Source organism: Octodon degus, unplaced genomic scaffold, assembly GCF_000260255.1.
Source record: "Octodon degus isolate 3935 unplaced genomic scaffold, OctDeg1.0 scaffold00047, whole genome shotgun sequence".
NCBI lineage: Eukaryota > Metazoa > Chordata > Mammalia > Rodentia > Octodontidae > Octodon > Octodon degus.
Window position 1 is genome coordinate 4,787,066 of NW_004524623.1, and position 20,558 is coordinate 4,807,623.

Here is a 20,558-nt window from a genome sequence, read left to right on the forward strand (position 1 = left end):
GCCTGAAGGTATTTCATGTCCAGGAAGGGCAGAGCACCACAAGTCCCCAAGGGGCCAGCCTGGGCCCTTAAAAGACACTCAGCATTCATGGATACAAGTCGATTCCTCAAAAAGTGGAGTAGGCATCACTCATATCACATCCACTAAGAGTATCTGATTTCTCGATTTAGGGAGTTGGTATGAAGAGGGGGTTGAGAGAGCTTTCGATAGGACCTGAATAGACAAGTGGGAAAAGGGTTCTTTAACCCTGGAAAATTCTGTCTCCACCTCTACCCGCCTCCCATTGCTGATGCAAATAACATTTATGGTTGGGTCTCACCATCTCCCATGAGCACTCAGAGCAGGCAAGAGCCAGGGCAGCACACTCTCCATATAGCTGGAGGAGGCAGCAATCTGTGCTGAGGGACACTGACCTTGGAAGAGTGGAGGGCAAGCTCAGAGCGTTCACTCAGGGAGTGTTTTCTCTAGGAAGTTTTTAAACATTTAAATCAATCAAAATGTACCATTTGTATCTAGGTTCAAGTAAGAACTCAAGCATTATTGAATGAACAACCCATAGGGCATTTGAGGATATAGCCCAGAAAAAAGGAAGCGCAAATAAAGTGTACATCTGAATAGAGGATAAGTTTGACCTGTTTTAAGTGGAACACAAACTGAAACGATGCAATACTATTTTCAACAATCAGACTAGTATAGTTTTCAAAATATTAATAATATCCAACACTGACAAGAATGTGTGGGAAATGAGTGAAAACTTTTTTGAAAAGAAATTTGGCAATATTAGCCTATCTTCTAACCCCACAAGGCAGCTTCTCAGAAGTATTCATGCAAAAATACAATGACAAATCAAGACATACACATAAGGATACTCATTGCATCCTGCTGCATATGGATAAAAAAATGCTGAAACAACTGAAATTGTTGAGTAAACTGTACTACTTATATACATACATGCACCCCAGAAAAATGTCCTGATATGTTAAGTGGACTAGAGCTAGTTAAAAAATAAGTAGGGTGACATCATTCATGTTTTTAACTAATATATATATATATATATAAAATTTTGACAAAAATAGAAAAGAATTGTGGGATGAGTCCTGGCAGACATTGACCTCATAGGAAGGTAAAGGTGGCAAAGCAGAAAGATATGATTAGTTTTAGTTTACATGCTTTGATATTATTCCAAGCACATAGTTTGGTTTGGTTTTACAATTTACAAAAACCCTAATAGTATGTGGAAGACAAAATCAAGGACATGACTGAAACAGCATGGCCCAAAGATCTCCACAAAGGTTCGTCAGCCCTGTAGAGGGTGTGGGTCAGATGCTAGCCCTTAACAATATCTAAGAAGTGCTCGCACCTCTCAGATTAGCTGCACCTGCTGAAGGGCTGAGACCAGTGGGCAATACATCTAGAAGAGAATAAACACTAGCCATGAAAGCACCCAAATCATGCTTTTGAAAACAGGTAGGAAAGACTAGAGTTACTTAACCTTGGGGGGAAGATACAGTGGGAGGATGTGATGAACCTGGAATGGGAACAAGCAGGGACCATTGTTACCTTTAAATATTGAATAGGTGGCTGTCTGATATTCATAAGCCCCCGAGACTCAATTTTTAGCTACATGCGTGACCACCCCGAATATAGCCCACAGTCACCACTTTCCTTGAAGTTTTATGTGATCATGTGCCTCTGTTCTAGCCCTGGGTTATTATATACACACAGTGTATGTTAGGTCCAGCTCCCACTTTTTAAAGGATGGCTTCCTCTTCCTCCTCTTCCTCACCAGGCCTACTAACCAATCCATCTATTGCATGAGATAGGTCACAGTTGTTCCACACTCCAAGTTATGGAAGTAGAGCAAATATATAGTTTCAAGAGGATAGACTTCAGATCTGCATAAGCAACTTCCTGATAAGTAGGATTATTTAGAGACAGGGCTCTACCAGATCCCTCACCTCACAGTAAGTGGTCAGGCATATGCTGGATAGGGGCAGTGCTACCAAGAGATTCTGGTATAAAATGCAAATACAACAACATGATCATTCAAACTGTGAGATCCTTTATGTCTAGGAAATCCAATTCCCGAAACATGCCTTCTTTGACAAAATGGGATGCTGGAATCTCATTACAATGTATTTTTCTGAGTCCTCACTTGCTATGAAAATCAGTAGAAAGAGTAAACCTTAGAGTTAGCCTAGATCACTTTCTGAGCACTTGTGACAATTAATCATGATGAACAACTTGAGTAGATTAAAGAATACCAGGGCCAGCCAAATAGTTCAGCTGATTAAAGCACCTGCAAGCAGGGACAAGGGCTGGGGGTTTGATCCCCAGGTCTGCCATGCCAGCCCCACCCCACAGCACCCTGAGATGGCAGTTGAGACTGGGTGTGGTGGCATGTGCCTGTAATCCCAGCTCTTGGGAGGCTGTAACCAGGAGAATCACTATGAGTCTGATTAAGTAGCGAGACTCTGAACACTCTGTAGACCCTTCCTTAAAATACAAAAAATAAATAAATAAATAAATAAATAAATAAATAATGCCTAGCAGATGACCAATACATACTTCTGGGTGTGTCCAGATGAGCCACTGGATGGGACCTCAGAGACTATCTGGTTCCTTGGCTTTTCGTTCCTAGTGCACATTTCTACCTATTTTGCTTCCAGCCACCATGAAATGAGAACCAAATTCCAGCAGGCCCCTCCACCATTGTTTTTCTGACTAGAGGCCAGATAACCATGGACCAAATTATCTGAAAACATAAGCAAAAATAGGCCCTTCCTCCTTTACAATATGCATGTTGGGTATTTGGTCCTTGCAATAAAAATCTGACTAATATAGCACTGATCACCCCTCAACCAGTGGGATGCCAAGTCCTGTCAAATTTGTTTTCTGAGTGTTCCCAGTCCCTTTTTCCCAACCCTTCCTGTCACTTTTTATTTCACTATTTCATTTGAAAAAAAAAAAATTCCTTGAAGCCTGCCTATGAAACAAAGTCTATGCTAGGCACTGAAGACACAATGCTAAATGAGACGTGAAGTCTGCACTTCCACAGAGAAGATATACAAGCACATAGGAAGTTGCAATACAATGTACAAATGTTATTCTTAAAATATTATGTTCTACAAAGAGCATCTAACCCAGTTGAGGAATGAGTGGTCTAAGGAACCAAAGAAGGCCTGCTGAAAGAGGCGGCATTGAACAAGTCTCAAAGTGTGAGTTATCCCAACCCTCATTTCTTCAGCAAAATGAATGTGGACCTCTATCTAATACCCTGAATTTTGTATGCTTGCATTTAACTAGAAGTTTGTCTTCATAGTTGTCTCCCCAGAAATCCATAGAAAGAAAGTTTTGTTTATCATCATTAATCTCCCTGTGACTGTGTAGCTAGTAGTTGTAAGCATTTGGTAAGTGTTCAGAGAGCCAAGTGGCCTGTACTGTACTTGGTAGCTCTGCCATGGGGAAAAGACACCAATTCTTGTGGAATTCAATGATGTGCACTGGCACATAGCTCTACAGTTGTTTCTGAAGTGCTCTGATGCTCTTCCCGTCCTGCAGGGCAGGCTTTCACTTTTTGTTCCTACCACGGAATGCAACATCTGAACCATCCAAAGGCTTCACTGATCACAAAGCAGCGCCTCCTGCCTCTCCATTCCCTGGAGGATTCATCCACCATGGCTACCTGAGCAGGGGGGATGGGAGCGAAGAAGACCACATGGCCACACTGTCCTGTGTCAGGAGCTGCAGTCGTCAGACCTGTGGAACGACTGACTGTGTGACTACGCTTGCCTCCCTCCAGCTCTGGAAAAAATGACAGGAGCGTCAAAACCAGCTTGAAACCTGAACATCGTGGCTTGACTTTTTCTAAACTGGTATCCGTAGGTAGGTAAGAATGTTCTGGTTCCAATTTCATACATTTCTAACTTGGACCAGAATGAGACAGTGGAAATTCGTAATGCCGCAGTGTTTCCCAGTGTATCAGACACATTCTACCCAGAAGTCTGCAAGATGATTCCTAACGGTGAATCCATTTTAGTTAAGAATTGTTGTAGTAATCTATTCTTTGAACCAGATATTTCTTTACCTTTCATTTAGAACAAGTAAAACTTTGTTGATTTCAATGCATAGCTATGCCAGTAATAGAATAGGAACCGTAGGAGAATTAAAGACAGGAAGCACTATCATTTTCCAGTCCTCAAGGTTCATGTCGAACAGTGAAATTGTGGCAGCAGAGAGTGCCTGAGCTGGAAGAAACTCTGGAGACCATGTAATTCAATTTTCTACTTTATCCACTTATATACTCAACAAATATTGACTGCATACTTACTGTGTGTAAGACTGTAGGCAGAACTGCAGTGAATCAGAGAGACAGTCCAGGCAGAAAGACGGGCATTAAGTATACAGCCAATAAAAGAATTATAATTGAGTCAGTTTTATGAAGGTGTACAGCATGAACAAAACCATGAACAGCAGGGTGATGTTTGAATGAAATCTTAAAGGATCAGGAGCAATGAACCAGGCCAAGCAGGGCATGGAGTTAGTGTAGGAAACAGGTGATGAGAAGAGGGTAGGGGAGAGCGGAGGGTGTGGGTGACACAGGGCCCCCAGAGGTCTGTGTGGAGCCCCAGAGTAACTGCTTGCATAATTGCAATCAGGATTGATCCAGACACAGAGGCAATGTGACCTGGCCATAAGACTGTCCATAGGCCCAGGCCTCAACCGCTGACTTCTGGGTTGACACAGTTGCCCAGGCTTGTGGATTGCTCTGTGTTCTGGCCTGTTCAGGTGCTGGGAACCTTACAGAGTATGAAGCCAATCCCTGGCCCTACTCCACAGAGCGGGTGTCCACACAAGAAAGAAACAGGCAGTGAACAAACACAGATGCTGGCAGGAGAATGGCAGCCCAGAGAAAAACAAAGCAGGGAGGAAAATGTGTTGGGCAGGGTGATGTGAAGGAGCTAGAGCTGGTCAGACCTCTGGACCTCACTGAGGAACACTCACCACACTCGGCGCTCTTCACTGGGGCTCGGGCTACTTCCACTCTACCATGAGCTGAGAGTTTGCTTCATTTGCCCTAATGCACACTAACAGATGTGGCATTTTCACAACACAGTTAGCCTCCTAGAAAAGAATCTGACCAGACAGCCTCTTTCTACAAACCCTAAATGCATTTGGGCCTTATACCTCACATGAGCATTCGGAATAGTGAAGTCATTTCCCAAAGGCGATCGTGTCTCATGCTAATAAAGTCCAGAGTGGAACGAGTACATCACAGGGTTTCATCCCTGAAAAGGCCCCAGTGACCTTTCCAAGCCACAGTGTCCCCTCCTTGGACACAAACACACTAGCTGTCCTCTCCCTCTTCAGTACTCTTTATTCAAACATACCAAACTGCACTTGTTCTCCTGGAGTCTGAAAATACCTTATTTGTGGAGAACACCAACAAGTAGACTTGGTTCTTTGTTCAGTGATGACATGTAAATTCCTGTGCAGTATTACTGCTGACTGAGCCACCTTTCAACCATTCTAGGTATCTAAAAGTATTTGGAAAACCACAAAGAAAAAAATCTCACAAAATGATTGAATTCAATCACCCCAAAACATTAGGGGGCAAAGAGGGGCTTGGGGGCACCATCTCCTCACTGGTCCACAGCAAGTTAGGGAGGAGGTTCTGGGTTCCCTGGATTCTAGCCTTCCCAAATGTTCCTCAGGAAAAAGGGCTATCTGGCTGCTGCTAACCTGTGGGCCCACCAGTGAGTCCCAGGTGAGAGTGTGACATGAAGACAGTCCCTCCCGCACACCAGCCCTCACCACCTGCTCTGTACATCTGCTGGTAGAGAGGACTCCAACAGAAGCAAGGCATGGGACCATAAGAGTCAGAGAGATAGCTCAGTTGCATAAGCACCTGCCTGGCAAGCGTAAGGTTCTGAGTTCAATCCCTGGTACTGAAAAAAAAAAAAAAAAAAGACATAGGGCCATAGTAGGCTGATAGGGAAGACAGAAAGGGGTAACTTTGTCATACAAGATCCATCAAAAAAGATGATTCAGGGCTGGAGAGATAGCTCAGCGGTCTAAGTGCCTGCCTGGCAAGCACAAGGTCCCAACTTCAATCCTTGGTACCTCATGCTATGCTTGCCCTGGAACCCCAGGCGTGCCATGCCTGCCCCAAAACCAAGCGTAGTGGCTCACACCTGTAATCCCAGCACTGAGACTGAGACAGGAGGATCACTATGAGTTTGAACCACATAGTGAGACCCTATACCAAATTAATTTATTAATTAATAACTTTTTTAAAAAAAGAAAGATGGTTCCTCGTGAATGCAAGGTCCATATGAATCATGAACTGAAAAGAACTAGATGTCGGGACAGCAATGGACAGGTGCCGAGGGCACCATCCACACCGGCTTTGTGGAAGCCCTACCCATTCATTCCACAGGACACCAAGTCACAGGGGTTCCTGTGCACAGCACTGAGGACAAAACTAGCCAGCTGCTCAGGACACACTGTCAGAAAGCGCTGGTGTCCACTTGCCAGGCACCAGGAGCAGCGAGGCAGAGCCCCTTTAATGAATAATTAATTAAAGGGATGACTACTCAAATGAGGGTTTTAGATATGGCAGAGGTGGCCTCAGAGCTGCGTTTTGGCTTTTATCTGGCCTCTCTCAACATTTCTAAATGTGCAGCATAGTTTCAGCTTGGTTACTTGTGGTTTTCTTGGCTTGGGTATCTGTCAAAGATGTTCCTGGTAAATCATCCCAAGTAGTTAACCAGTTGACTTATATATCCTATTTGATGTCATATGGTTCTTACTCATGGCACCCAATAAAATTATAGTCTGTTGTTATGGAAAAGACATCCAGCAAAAAAAAGAATGTTCCATTAAATTCAAAATCCATTAAAGCTAAGTTTACAATGGGCATAACTAACAGTTATCATACCTTCATATAGACAAGAGTCACATATATAGTGCCTAAGTCTCAGCAACATTTTTTGTATCCCAGAAATCAGTCATTTTTCTTCCACAAATAATATGAGGTATGATCACAATATATGGTGAATCTTTACATTTTAAAAAAATTATTACAGTAAATTGGTATATTACCATTGACCCACACGGACAAAGTACTCCCTTTGACTTTGAACACTTATCCCTCCATGCTTGATGCTTTCGGCAACAGTTCTGGAAGTCCTCATTTGTGAGTGTCTTTATGAGCTGTGATCAAAAGTATAATGAATGCTGTCGCCCCCACCCACTCAACTGAAAGGTCCGCGAATGTGTCGCTGTGCATCTTCCTTGCCTCCTTCAGTGAACCTGGCACCGTGTATCTCTGGGTTTTCCCCCAAGTGATAAATGCAGTGGAGGCTGCTCACTCGAAGCCTTCCTAAAAATTCAGGGAATACTCTTCTTAGTATTGTTTCCAGTAAAACTCCCCTAACCTCCAAAAACAGGACAATGAATAGCAAATGTTTTAAACTGCTTCAGGACATTGAGGCAGCCAGACCAATACAACTAGAGACATTCATGACAGAGGTCTTCCAGAACGGCTTCTGCAAGCATTGAAAATAAGTGAATAAGTGAATACATGTATGTGAAGCAAGGGAGATTATTTTGAAGGAAATCCATGGCAATGACCTTTCACCATAAATTTAAATATTCAACATATTTTTCTATCACAGCTCATATGTGAGTTCATTGAGCTTGCACATCTTCAATTTATAGATTTCTACAATGTCTTTGCAAATAACAAAATACCAAGGTGAAAATATTCTCTGAAAACATACAAATTTCTAACAATTTATCTCCAAATTTTATTCCATTAAATCCCTTCCATCAGTAATATTTATAAAACTTTCAAAACTAAATTTGTGGTTATCAGTTGTCTTCTAGTCGTTCTCATTGTATTTCAAAATCACCATCAAATCAGTGTAGCTGGCTTCCTAAAAGTGCTTTAATCCAGGACAGAAGAATATCCAGTTCACTGATGGCTTTATAAATTCCTTTGTATCCAATCTGCAGATAAAACAGAAGTGTAAAAGCAGGAATTTTTCATATTTTAAAACACAAAGTATTATAAACAAAGATTTGGCCTTCTTACCCTATAAAATGTTCTTTTCATCCTGGTAATAGCTTTCATCTGTTCTCCTGATGAAACACAGGACATCTAAGGAATCAAGAGTAAGTACAAATAAAAGTTTTGTGTTTGCAGAACATGTTTTCTACTGTATCTTCAAAATTACGTGTTTATATATGAAAATGTAAATATTAAATTATTATTAACCTTTCAAAATTGTTAAAAATGTTCTTCCATACATTCAACAAATATTTACTGAGCAGGTATTAACAGATATGCCCTGGAAAATAAATATTGTGTGGTCCTGTCTTACAGAGCTTATGGTTTTCTGCGGAAAGAAGATGGTAAATAAGTAAAGAAAGAAAGAAAAACCTCCAAATTACAGTAAAAGTTATGTTTTTGATATACAAGACTCTATGATACAGATTGATGATGACAAAAATAGTTGAGGTAAGTCACGGGGGCGGGGCATGCTCTGGATGGGCATATACTGCCCTACAGTAGGCAGCTTCCCCCACACCCCTCCTTTGCACCATTTCCGCCTTGGAGCCAGCCAATCAGGGACAGAGCCCACTGAGACTGTGAGCCAACCAAATCTCTCTCCTCCTCTGAAATTTTTCTCCCAGTTCAGGTGAAGTGAGCAACCCAGGGATTGAAATTAAGATCTGAAGGTGGAAAGAAGCCCGCGATATGAGGAAGCAAGAAGAAAAAGATAGAGAAGTAAACACAAGAGACAGCAATGCAGGCAGAGCAGAAGGGGTTGCCAAGCCCTGCTGCAGGGGAGAGCTTATTGCTCTCCAGAGAATGGAGGACAGATAGCGTGATGGAACAATTATGCAAGAGAAGTGTGAAGCATAGGGGATGGATAGTAACAAAAATTTACTTTTTGAAGACTCACATCAGCTGTCATGCACGGTGCACAGTACGATGCCCAGTATAGACAGTCAGGGGAGAGCACCAGGGAATTCACAGGCGTTTTTCTAGCAGCAGGCCGATAACTGGAGAAGCTAGCTCATAGCCTGGCCAGAAAGCTGCCTGTCCCTATGGTGCAGGTAAACGTTCAAACCCTATCTGAGCACAGAAGTCACTTACTTAGGAATCGATTAGGAGCAAGTACTATCCTCTATTCCGCCTCAAATTTCTATAAGGTAAAAAAAAAAAAAAAAAAGGAAAGAGGAGAAAAAAGTAGAAACCCTTAATTTATTTACTTACTTTTCATTCATAAAAGGGTAGCACCGCAATAGACGGGAGATGCTTTATGAGCTCATTGTTTTCAATTTGCAAAGGGAAGCCAAAGCACAGGTAAGTTAGTTACTAACTCAAGGGTTCACAAGAGATCCCACACTAATGACATAATAGCGTCCGCCCTATCAAAAAGATAACACTAAAACTCATTGAATGGAAGTAGATACATGACAACATTTATTAAAATGAATAACATATGATCAAAATCGATCAAAAGATCTCTTTAATAGTCTTAATGGTGGTGGTGGACTCCACCTTGTATTAAGATCCTGTATAGGAAAACAGATTCTTACGAGAACGGTCGTGATTAGGCCCAGAAGCACTGTGCGCTCAAGTTCTAGAAACATGAACTGCTCAAGGGAGGGCCATATGTGGGATTCACGAGCACAGGCTTAGACCTTCCTGTGCTAAGAGCCCTGAGATAAGAACGTGCTTGCACCAAACTACACAGCACAGGACCGCCCCCTCGTAAGGATGAAGTTGTACATGCAGTCTCCGTAAAAGGTTACCTCCACGCTGCACGCATGTAAGCCTCTGCTTTTAACAGTAACAGCATCGCTCTTCATGTTCCTACAGTCATTGAAGCGGGGGAGGCCAAAGAAGCAATTCTGGACACTGCAGAGGTTGAACAGCACCATCAATTTTGAGAAGTGCCAGGAGACTGCCTACACTGCTGTCATTACCCTCTAGGAAAAAGTCAGGGTTCGTTGACAGAAAAACAAACAGACTAGTGTTGCCCTTCGACTTACACCCTGGCTTACAGGATTCCTTCTGGTGCCTGGAGCTCCACTTGCTGCAAACAATCTTTCATAAAAATCTGACCCAGAAGGTTCTCATTTTCTTAATTGTAAATAATGTCCACAGATCCAGCAGCATGGCTAGATTTTGCTCTCATGCAAATCTAGCAAAGTGCTTTGCTTGGAAGGAGGAATTTTGCAAAGAATGATTTCCTTTTCTGAGGTTTTTGTGTATAGTTGCAGTTGCCGAAATGAAACTAGATGAGGAAAGAATGAGCAGATTTATTGTAAGAATGGCTAGACCATTTAACCAGCTCAACTGGAACGGACATGATTTAGAGCGGCACTAGAAAAATTAGAGACCCCCTCAAAGAAAAGCGAGAGACGGCCATGCAGCAAGACACGTGCAGAGAGCAGCCTAATCGCTCATCACGAGGTCAACACATATTCACTGTTTCCTGAAAGCGTGGCCGGCATGCAGTAGTGCTCCTGCCGCACAGCCCTGAAATTTATTTATAAAAGTGCTACGTAATAAAAATCGCTTAGGACACACGTGATGAGTCACAATCTCCGGAGAAACACCGAGTGATGCACAATGATGGCACCACGTGACAAATACAGTGATCAAGACAAAAACACAGCCTCCCTGGGAGAGAGAAGAGAGGCCGCGGCCTGTGGAATCCAGAGAAAACAAGAGCATCCGGACTTAGAGGGAGAGGGGAGAAATGAAAAGGCGGCAAGGTGCCCCAAGGCTGGAGACAGTGGGGGTGATGGGAATGCATTTCCGATCTCAGCTGAAATCCCCAGATTGATTTATCTACAGTTCAGCCCCACCCTGCAGCCTGAGGCAGCACGTCCTCCTGGCGGGTGCCCTGGCAGCCCCTTGCCACAGCCTGAGACCGCAACAGCCGAGGCTGCGAGCCTTTTTAGACCTCTGTGAGACCAGCGAGCTGAACTGTGGGTTTCTGTGGACTGCAAGACTGCGAAGTAGCACTCACAAATACAAATAATAAATAATAAATGTCAGCTGACTCAGTTAGCAAGCGAAATGTAATCAGTAGCCTCCTGCTTCAGCGTTCACAGCTTCCTGGCTTGATAAAAATGTGAAACATATCCTAGGCATTAGTGAGCATTAAAATTTTGTTTAAAACAACCTGATATTATTTATTCATTTTTTATTAATTTTATTGAGAAACAAATAGCAATGAGACAGTTTCAAAATCGATTAGTAACATAGTTTCAATAATTAATACATTGCATATTGTTGTCTTCCTAGTGGTTATTCATAGTACAAGATGCAGAACTGATATCCTGCCCAAATTACTATTAGTAAAAATCTTTCTTCTCACTGAATTAAGAGAAAGTAGCTGTATATCTATCCTAACTACTATATATAGACAGATACAAAATGGTCCTTCATTTGTATCCCCTTTTTTTGTTTAGTTTTGACAGAGATAGGTATTCCATTGCCATTTAAATATTGTAGGTGCGTGAATTCAGCAAAATAATCCAACATAGTCCAGGAGTCCATAATAGTAGTGGGTTGTCCATAGGACTGGTAATGTCAGAAGTTGTTGACTTGAGCCTTTCACAGCTCAGCACATTAATATGGCTTTACTTTTTCTACCTTGTTTTTATACTTTTCTGCCTGATGGTCAAGACCAAGGTAAAGCAAGACCTATATAACAAGAAGTGTAACATTGGCATCTGACAAGGTTAGTCAAATCTCCTTGGGATTTACCCTGAAATCCTGTACCACAGTAAAACAACCTGATTGATACATCAGATAATCCTTAGCTTGGCCATGATATCTTCATGGCTTTGGGGTGGGGATCTTATTATCATATATTATATCACATTATAAGCATATAGCTGTTGGGAGAATGAAAAACTATACGTATTAGTTCCTATTTTTAAGAACCTCATCTTACAATTTCAGATAAATGCAAACCACTCAGGGTGTGTGTGTGTGTGTGTGTGTGTGTGTGTGTGTGTGTGTGTGTGTAGAGTTTATTAGCTGACCCTAATAGTTAAGATAATTCCTACTCTACAGTCTTGGTTTCCTGAAACTTTTTCCCCCAAAATACAAATGATGAATAAAGGTTTAAGATGAAATCAATGTGATTGTCTTGTATGACTAGAGGCATAGAGCTTAAAGCAATATTCTTTGTTGAATTTTAGGTAAATATTCAGGTAAAGTCCCATAATTATTACCCAAAATAACAACAAAAAAAAAAACCATGTTGAGATATCCTATTTTGAAATTGGACTAAGTAAATCAATGTCAGTTTAGTGAAGGGACAGGTTTTAGGACAATAGAAAACCAGAGGCCAGTAAAGTTGACAAGAAACTCAAAAAAGAAAATAAGAAAAAAGGAGCAGATTTCAAGGAAAGCATGACCATATTTAAACCAAATTTTTGTGAAAGGAGAAAAAGCAAACTGTTAAAAAAAAAAAAAGAAAAAAAGAAAAAGCAAACTGTTGATCAGGTGTCTCTTAGCAAACCTGAACTCACAAGCAGATGCTTAATTTTACCAAACAAATGAAATATTACTAACAGCAAAGTAAATAAGTAAGAAGGGTTTCTACAACATTATCAAATTTTTATATTCTGCATAACTGCAAGAATAACTGGATCAGGCTGGTGAGATAGCTCAGCAGACTAAGCACCTGCTTTGGCAAGTTCAGAGACCAGGGTTCGATCCCTGGTCCTGCATGCTGTACCAGCCCTGCCCCTAGAGCGTGCTGAGCTGGTGACAGAGTCAAAGCATGGTGATGCGTGCCTATAATCCCAGCTCTGGGGAGGCTGAAAACAGGAAGATCACTACAAGTTCAAGCTGTGTAGTGAGATCCTGTACCAAATACATAAATGAAAGAAAAAAAAAGAATCACCTGATCTAAATAGACATAGATGATAATCTCAATTACTTAGAATAATCTTATACTTTCACAAAACATTTCTTCACATGCCACCTATACAGACAAGAATTGGAATTTTTTAAAACCCTAATTATAAACAATCTAGGGATAACTGTGTCATAGATTTTTTTTTAAATTTCCATTGTCGGTGTGATCAACATTAATATTATTTTATATAATGAAACATGTGAAAAAAATTCCTGACATAGCAAAAGCACTGCATCCAAAATATTGATAGAGATATTATATATCACTAACCAAGAAAAAAATTGCCAGCAAAAAATTCATAGCATAACGAGAAATATATTCATCAAGATTAAAATCATCATTCATAGATTATCTCTTTATTTCTAAACCAAAATACTACTACAAATTGTATGCCAGTGCACGGTGACTGGCATTAGGCAATAACAATGTATTTAGTTCAGAGAACTACTCTTTTGGAAGTTGTTGGAAAAACTGGAATTGAAAGAAAATCAATGCTCTATGAACAGAAAGTAGTAAAAAAAGATGCCAACAATTTTGCCAAACTACCACATACGAGGGACTTTGACATTATTTTATATAATTCACACATAATGAGGTTACTGTTAAGAGGAGAGAGGTTTGGGACTTCGTAGTTAATGAAAAAATAAGACAAGGTTGGTCTTACCTCTTATTCCTTGCCTTATCAATTCAAGCAATTTCGATTAAAAAATTGAATTTACAAGGGTGAATAATTGGCAACATTTCGTAGCCTGATAAGCTAATTGCAATTGAGGATATAAATGACTCAGCAAACTGCCTACATGAAATAGAAATACAAATATTCTATTTGCCAAGAAATCAGATTTTAAATGTAATTACATGCAATAAATATGGGAAATTGTGTCTTTGTAATTACCAATTACACTTCAGGCTCTCAAAATGTTAATTAAAATAGACGATAAAATCTTGAAAACTAATGGAAATTTTTTCTATTTTAGCTTTGATCACTAGCAATTAGGCAAATTATTCCATGAACACAATGAGGTAACTGCTAAATTGCCTTTCAAGTGTAAGAGTATTTGAGCTCTATATGAATCTTTTTTCCCCATAATTTTATGGAGAAACAAATAGCAATGAGACAGTTTCAAACCAAATTGGTAGGACAGTTTCATTAATACATTGCATACATTCTTCCTAGTGGTTAATTGCTGTACAAGTTGCAGACATGATATCCTATTTACAAACACTATTAGAACAAATCCCTCTATCCATTAAGAGAATGTAACTATATATCTATTCTAACCATTTTGAATACACAGATACAAAATGGACATTCATCTGTATCCCTTTTTTTTTGTTGTTTAGTTCCATTATTTGAATATTATAGGTGTGTTAACTCAGCAAAATATTCTAAGAGAGTCCGGTAGCCCATAATAGTATTGGGTCTTCTGCTTGACTGGCAATGTCAGAAATTGTTGACCTGAGTCCCCTACAGCTCAACATAACAGCATGGCTTTACTTCTTATATTTCATTTTTATACTTTTCTACTGGATGATTAAGACCAAGGTAAAGCAGGACCTATGCAACAAGAGGTGTAGCTTTTGGGTCTAATAAGGTCAGTGAAATCCCCTCAGGATTTATCCTGAGATCCAATCTTTAAAATACTCTCTTTTTTAAAGTACTTGCAAGCAAGCACAGAGGCCGGGGATCCCTGGGCTTGCCACGCTGGCCCAGCCCCCGGGAAGCGCTGAGATGGCAGTTGAGACTGGGTGTAGTGGCGCGTTTATAATCCCAGCTCTTGAGAGGCTGTAAACAGGCAGATCACTAGGAGTCCGATCTAGTAGTGAGACCCTGAATACCCTGTAGACCCTTCCCTAAAAATAAGTAAGTAAAAAAATAAATAATAAAAGTAAAATACCTTCTTACATACACATAAAAATTTTTAAATTCACAGCTAGAAAACATTATAAAAGCAAAAGAAGTTTACATTATATTCAACTTATTTTCTTTGAACAATTATACCATCAAACTAATTACATTGAATTACCAAAATCAAATTAATTGAAAATATAGCATTTTATTAGGTTCATAAAAGTCAGGTAACCTAAAAAAATTGGAAAGGTTTTTAAAAATAAAATAATTAACTCTATATGTTAACAATAAAACTGACAGAAAATAGAAAAAAATAGCAACTCAATAATAATCAAAGGAGAATATTTTTTTAAAAACCCAATCCCTTACATCTAAAACTAGCAAATGAAGAAAGTACAATAACTGGCATTAGGCTCTTTCTTTTAGATATGGTCTCACTTTGTAGTACAGGCTAGCCTTGAACCCTTGAACTCACTGTATAGCCCAAGCTAGCCTCAAACTTGTGACAAACCTCCTCCCTCAGCCTCCCAAGTGCTGGGATAATGGGTGAGAGTCAACACACCTAGCAACCCTGTCTTTCTTGCAAATTGTTTTTTGGTTTTTGGTTTTTGAGGGGTTTTTTGGGGGGGTGTGGGGGGGGTACTGGAGATTGAATTCAGAACCTTGAGTTTGCCAGGCAAGAACTTACTCTATTGAGCTATCTCCCCAGCCCAACCCTGTCTTTCTTATATGATAAATTCTTCAAGATAGACAAATAGTGAGGGATAGATACTATTTGTAGAATTTTCTCAGGCTATGAATAAAGAAGATACAATGGAATTTAAAAATCCTTGTTTGTTTTACTATGTCATATCAATTATTGGATCTAGATAATCTAGAAGATAAGAAAAGGAACACAGAATAAAAAACAGGAGGGATAAGTAGAAACCAAACACAGAGGAGTAAATTAAACCCCAACTGTATTAATAATCACATGAAATGTAAGTGTTCTACGCTTACCAAGAGAAAGATTGCCAGAATAGAGCTTTTAAAAGTAATAACCTAAAGAAAGAAAAACATATATACGTATACACAAGATAGTTAAGATAGACATACAGCTAATTTGTCTTAGTTCATTGAAAAGAAAGGTTTGTACTAATACTGTTTAGACTAGATATATCTGCATCTTGTCCTCTGAACAACTACTATGAAGACAACAATTTGTAATATATTAATTATTGTAACTGCCCTACCAACCTTTTTTGAAACTGTCGCATACCGATTTTATCTTTTTTTCTCACTAAAATGAATAAAAACAAATAAATAAAAAGCATAGGGGAAGAGCTGAGAAAATGGCTTAGTAGAATAAGCACTTCCCAGGCAAGTGCAAGGGGCTGAGTTCAATCCCTGCTTCCAAAAAAAAAGCATAGGGGAGTTAGCTCAGCAGCATATGTGCCTGCTTGACAAGTACAGGGTCCTGAGTTCAATCCCCTGTACTAAAAATATATATATATAACCTAGAGCTGGCAAGATGGCTCAGTGGACTAAAGCACCTGCTTAGGCAAGCTCAGGGACTGCAGTTCAATCCTCAGCACCACACGCTGTGCCAGCCCCGCCCCCAGGGCTGGCTGAACCAGCCAGAATCTGGCCATGGTGGTGCACACCTGTAATCCCAACACTGGGGAGGCTGAAAACAGGAGGATCACTATGAATCTGAGTTGCATAGTAAGAGCCCGTAACAACCAAATACATTTTTAAAAAAGCATAACCTAAACAAATGCTGCCCACAAGAAATCAAGTAAGAATGGACAGAGATAAAAATAAAAGGATGAAAACAGATATATCACAGTCATACAAGTCAATGGAAGGCTAAAGTGCATTTATTAGTATTAGAAATAGATTTCAGAGCAAAAAATATTATTGAAGATAATAAGGGTAACTTGATTATAATAAAGGAGTCAATTCAACAAAAGGACAAGGCCATGGCGCATCTTTCCCAGGCAGTGTATATCCTACAAATGCAAAGTTAGCTCAGCTTTGAAAATCAGTCAGTGTGATTCATGGTTTCAGTTGTCTAAAAAATAAGTTATTGATCATCTCAATACATATATAAAAATTATTAACATCAAAGTGCAATGTAGAACTAATAATGTACATGGGCACTTAGCAAAATGTCTTTGTGATCTTTGCTTAAATATTTCTTAAATATAACAAAAGCATGGTTGATTAAAGAAAAACTTAGGCCAAGGAAATAGCTCAGTGGCATAAGCACCCTCCTGGCAAGCACGAGGTCCTGAATTTGATTCTTACTACTGAAAAAAAAAAAAAAAGAAAAAGAAAAAATTGATAAATCATATTATAAATTTAAAATGTCTTCTCTTCAACAGACCCGATTAAATAAGTAAAAGGCATCGCAGACTGGGACATAACTTGCAAACTATAGGAGCAATGTTCAAGACATATGACTGTGTATTTTCTCAACGTATTACAATAAAAGACACGATACCATTAAATCTCCTGAAAGCACTCCTCTCACTTCACACATAACTTATCCTTTTGCCACTTGCTGAAGCAGTTCTAGAAGTCCTCTTCTGTGGGTGTCTTTAGAAGTTATGATCAAAAATACCAAATACGATTGGATGGAAGGGCAGGTTTATGAAAATATCCTGGTGTTTCTTCATCAAACTTACTCACCAGATCTGGCACCATGGGACTTTCGGCTGTAACCAAAGTCAAAGTGAGCATGAAAGGTGAATGTTTTGAACTGACCCAGGACTCTGAGGCAGCCAAGACAGCAGAACTAAGGACACTCACGAAAGAGGACTTCCAAGACTTCAGACGATGGCAAGAACAATGGCGTAAGTATATTTGAAAGGACAGAGGGTACATTTTAAAGGAAATTAATGACAAGCTGTCTTTACTATAATAAATTTTAAAGCATTTACTGTATTTTTATCGTACCTCATTTATCTGATAAAGACCATGTATTGAGAACTTATGCTCAAACACATACACATAATGCAATAAGAAAACAACGGTCTCTATTCTAAAAGAAGGGTCAAAATATTATTCAAATATTTCGAATAATATTTAGCCCTGTATACTTAAACCTCCACTTTGTTGTAGTTTGGATCTAAAGTTCCCAAAAGTGCTCACATGTTCCAAGGTGGGGCTTTTAGAAGGTGACTAGACTAGGAGAACTCTATCAATGAATTAATCCACTGACAGATTCATAGATTGACAGCAATATTGGGAAGTAATGAAAAAATTAGTTAGAAGAAGTGGATCACGGTGACATGGTAGTGGGGACAGCATCTGATCCCCATCCCTTTCTTTTGGGCTTTTTCTCTGTTTCCTAGCTGCCGGGAGGGAAGCAGCTTTTCTCTGCTGTGATGTTTCAGCAGAGAAAAATCGATGGAACCAGCTGATTACGGACAGAAGCCTCTGAAATCAGGAGCTAAAATAAACCTTTCTTCCCTGAAATTATAAAAGCAAAAGAAGTTTATGTTGCATTCAACTTACTTTCTTTGAACAACCATACCATCAGACTAATTATGCTGAGATTACAGGCATGTGCCACCACGCCCAGGTTAGCATCACCTAGTAGTCATTTACCCCTGTGTACCTAAGGGGTAAATTACCCCTGTGTACCTAAGCCTCCGAGCAGATAGAGTTGATCACTTCTGCCTTTGGGTTTCCACTTCATCACCGAGAAAAGTGTCAACATTAACATGCATTTGAGGATTCAATGAACTTATTTATCTCCCTTGCAATATAAGTTTAAGTTTTAGAGAGCACAGACAAAATCATGCTTGATCTTCTTACCACAGCACCTAGCATAATACTTGGCAAATATTAAAATAGGCAGCTAATCCCCATTTCCCCAAAGTCAATTCACTGCCCAAGAAGTTTATAAAGTGCTCTTGTTTCAGTAGATTAAATTTCTTTTTTGTCTTTGTAACTCGCTACACAGGTGAGACTCATAGTGATCCTCCTGTCTCAGCCTCCTCAGTGCTAGGATTGCAGGCATACACTGCCACAACTGAGGTTCTGGGGATGGCACAGCATGGGGTACCAGGGATCAAACCTGGGTCCTTGCACTTTCCAGGGAGGCATTTAGACCGCTGAGCTATCTCCCCAGCCCTGTAACATCACTCTAAAGCAAGTTCAGGTTCCTTTTGTCTCCATTCTCTTCCAATTCATGAAGACAAAGTGCCCCTAAGACCCCACTCACTGTTACGACGAGACACATCCTACCCATCAGGAGGAATTTGCCCTGCACAGCAGTATTCAGCTCAAGGACCTGCAGCATTCACCACACAGCACTTCTGCAAGCCAAGCTTCTCTCTCTAATTTGTGCAAAGACAGCCTATAAGCTATGACAGCTTATAAATAATTACATTACAATAGATAGAGATAATGAACAATTCTTAAATAATTTGCATGGATACTACCTATTAGCCAAAATGTGCTTCCTCCTCTTCCTAGGTGTAAGCCATGCTTATCTGTGGCCATGTGAGTAATTCTTACCAACAAAGAAGAATCAGACTGGCGTGTGCCATTCAGGAGGCAGTGCTGTAAGGAGCAGGTGGGCCTTCTAGCTGCTGTCTGCCCTTGCTATGAACTTAATGCGGACAGCTTGAGCCGTGACAGAGGTACATTCTGAAAGGAGCCTGAATGCCTGGCTTAAGTATAGAAGAAAGTGACTTCATGTAGCAAACCTAGATGAGACTTCACATGGATGAAAAAGAAAAGCTCAGAATGTGACACTACTAAAATTTGGGGAAGTTTTTGCTACAGGTGTCAGTCTCATTTTAACACCAAAAGTGCTACAAATACTCAAATGAAGAGTAACTGACTATGGAAAATTCTTACATTTCTCCCCTTGGATTAAAAAAAATACATTAATGTTAAATATGTTGATAAGAATTATGCATGCTCAAAGACATTCAGTTCTTATGACTTTTCTGTCCTTGGTTTCCCTTCTTTCTGCTACTTATCCTCTAATTCCAAAGCAGAGACAAACAGAATAGACTCCGGGAATGAAGGACTTATTTCCTACGAACACAAAAAGAAAGCTAGTCAATTAAAACAAGATAAGTAAAATAAAATAAATTCAGGAAGTCTATCATTTGGCAAAGTGGCCTGGAGTAAGCACAAGGAATATTTTTTAAATATTTAGAGGGAAAAGAAAAGTTAGAGGGAAGAAGGAAGAAAAGGAGGAGGAGGTCATGGAGATAAACATTTGGTCCCCATCACTTGAGGGCTATCAATTTTTAAATATGGTAACCATTTCATTCTCTTTACGAAATAGTAACAAGTGATAACCATGATCTGATTTCAAACTATACTACAATGTGATAGTAATTAAAACGGCATGGTACTGGCATAGAAATAGGCTAATCAACTAATGGAAGAGAACAGAGAGCCACTAATGAATTTAGGCACATTGACTTAATTGACTTTCAATAAAAATGCAAAGTACAGACACAGGTAAGAAGGGCAGAATCTTCAAGAAATAGTGCTAGTGTACAGAAAATGCCTCCTGCCACTGGCTAGTATATTTCGGTTTCTCAGTTGCCCAGGTAACAACTCTTGTTGCAGTTCTAGTTGCTTCAGAATCCTAGAAATGGCTGATCACTGTGATCCACATTGTAAAAACCAATCAGGGTTGACGAGATAGCTCAGTGGACTAAGCACCTGCTTAGGCAAGCATGGAGACTAGGGTTTGATCCCCAGCACTGCGTGCCATGTTGGCCCTGCCC

General features: G+C 39.9%; 1 protein-coding gene across 1 annotated transcript in view; it reads right to left on the bottom strand.

Moving 5' to 3' along the window:
* Positions 1 to 7,923: 7,923 nt before the first annotated feature.
* The window catches only part of Il26 (interleukin 26), a 19,766-nt gene continuing 7,131 nt past the window's right edge, over positions 7,924 to 20,558 (bottom strand). The window contains exons 4-5 of the mRNA XM_004632202.1: positions 8,099 to 8,164; positions 7,924 to 8,013 (exon numbers count right to left, since the gene is read on the bottom strand). Of these exons, the coding sequence (XP_004632259.1) occupies positions 7,924 to 8,013; positions 8,099 to 8,164 (156 nt within the window). The remainder of the gene's footprint in view (positions 8,014 to 8,098; positions 8,165 to 20,558) is intronic.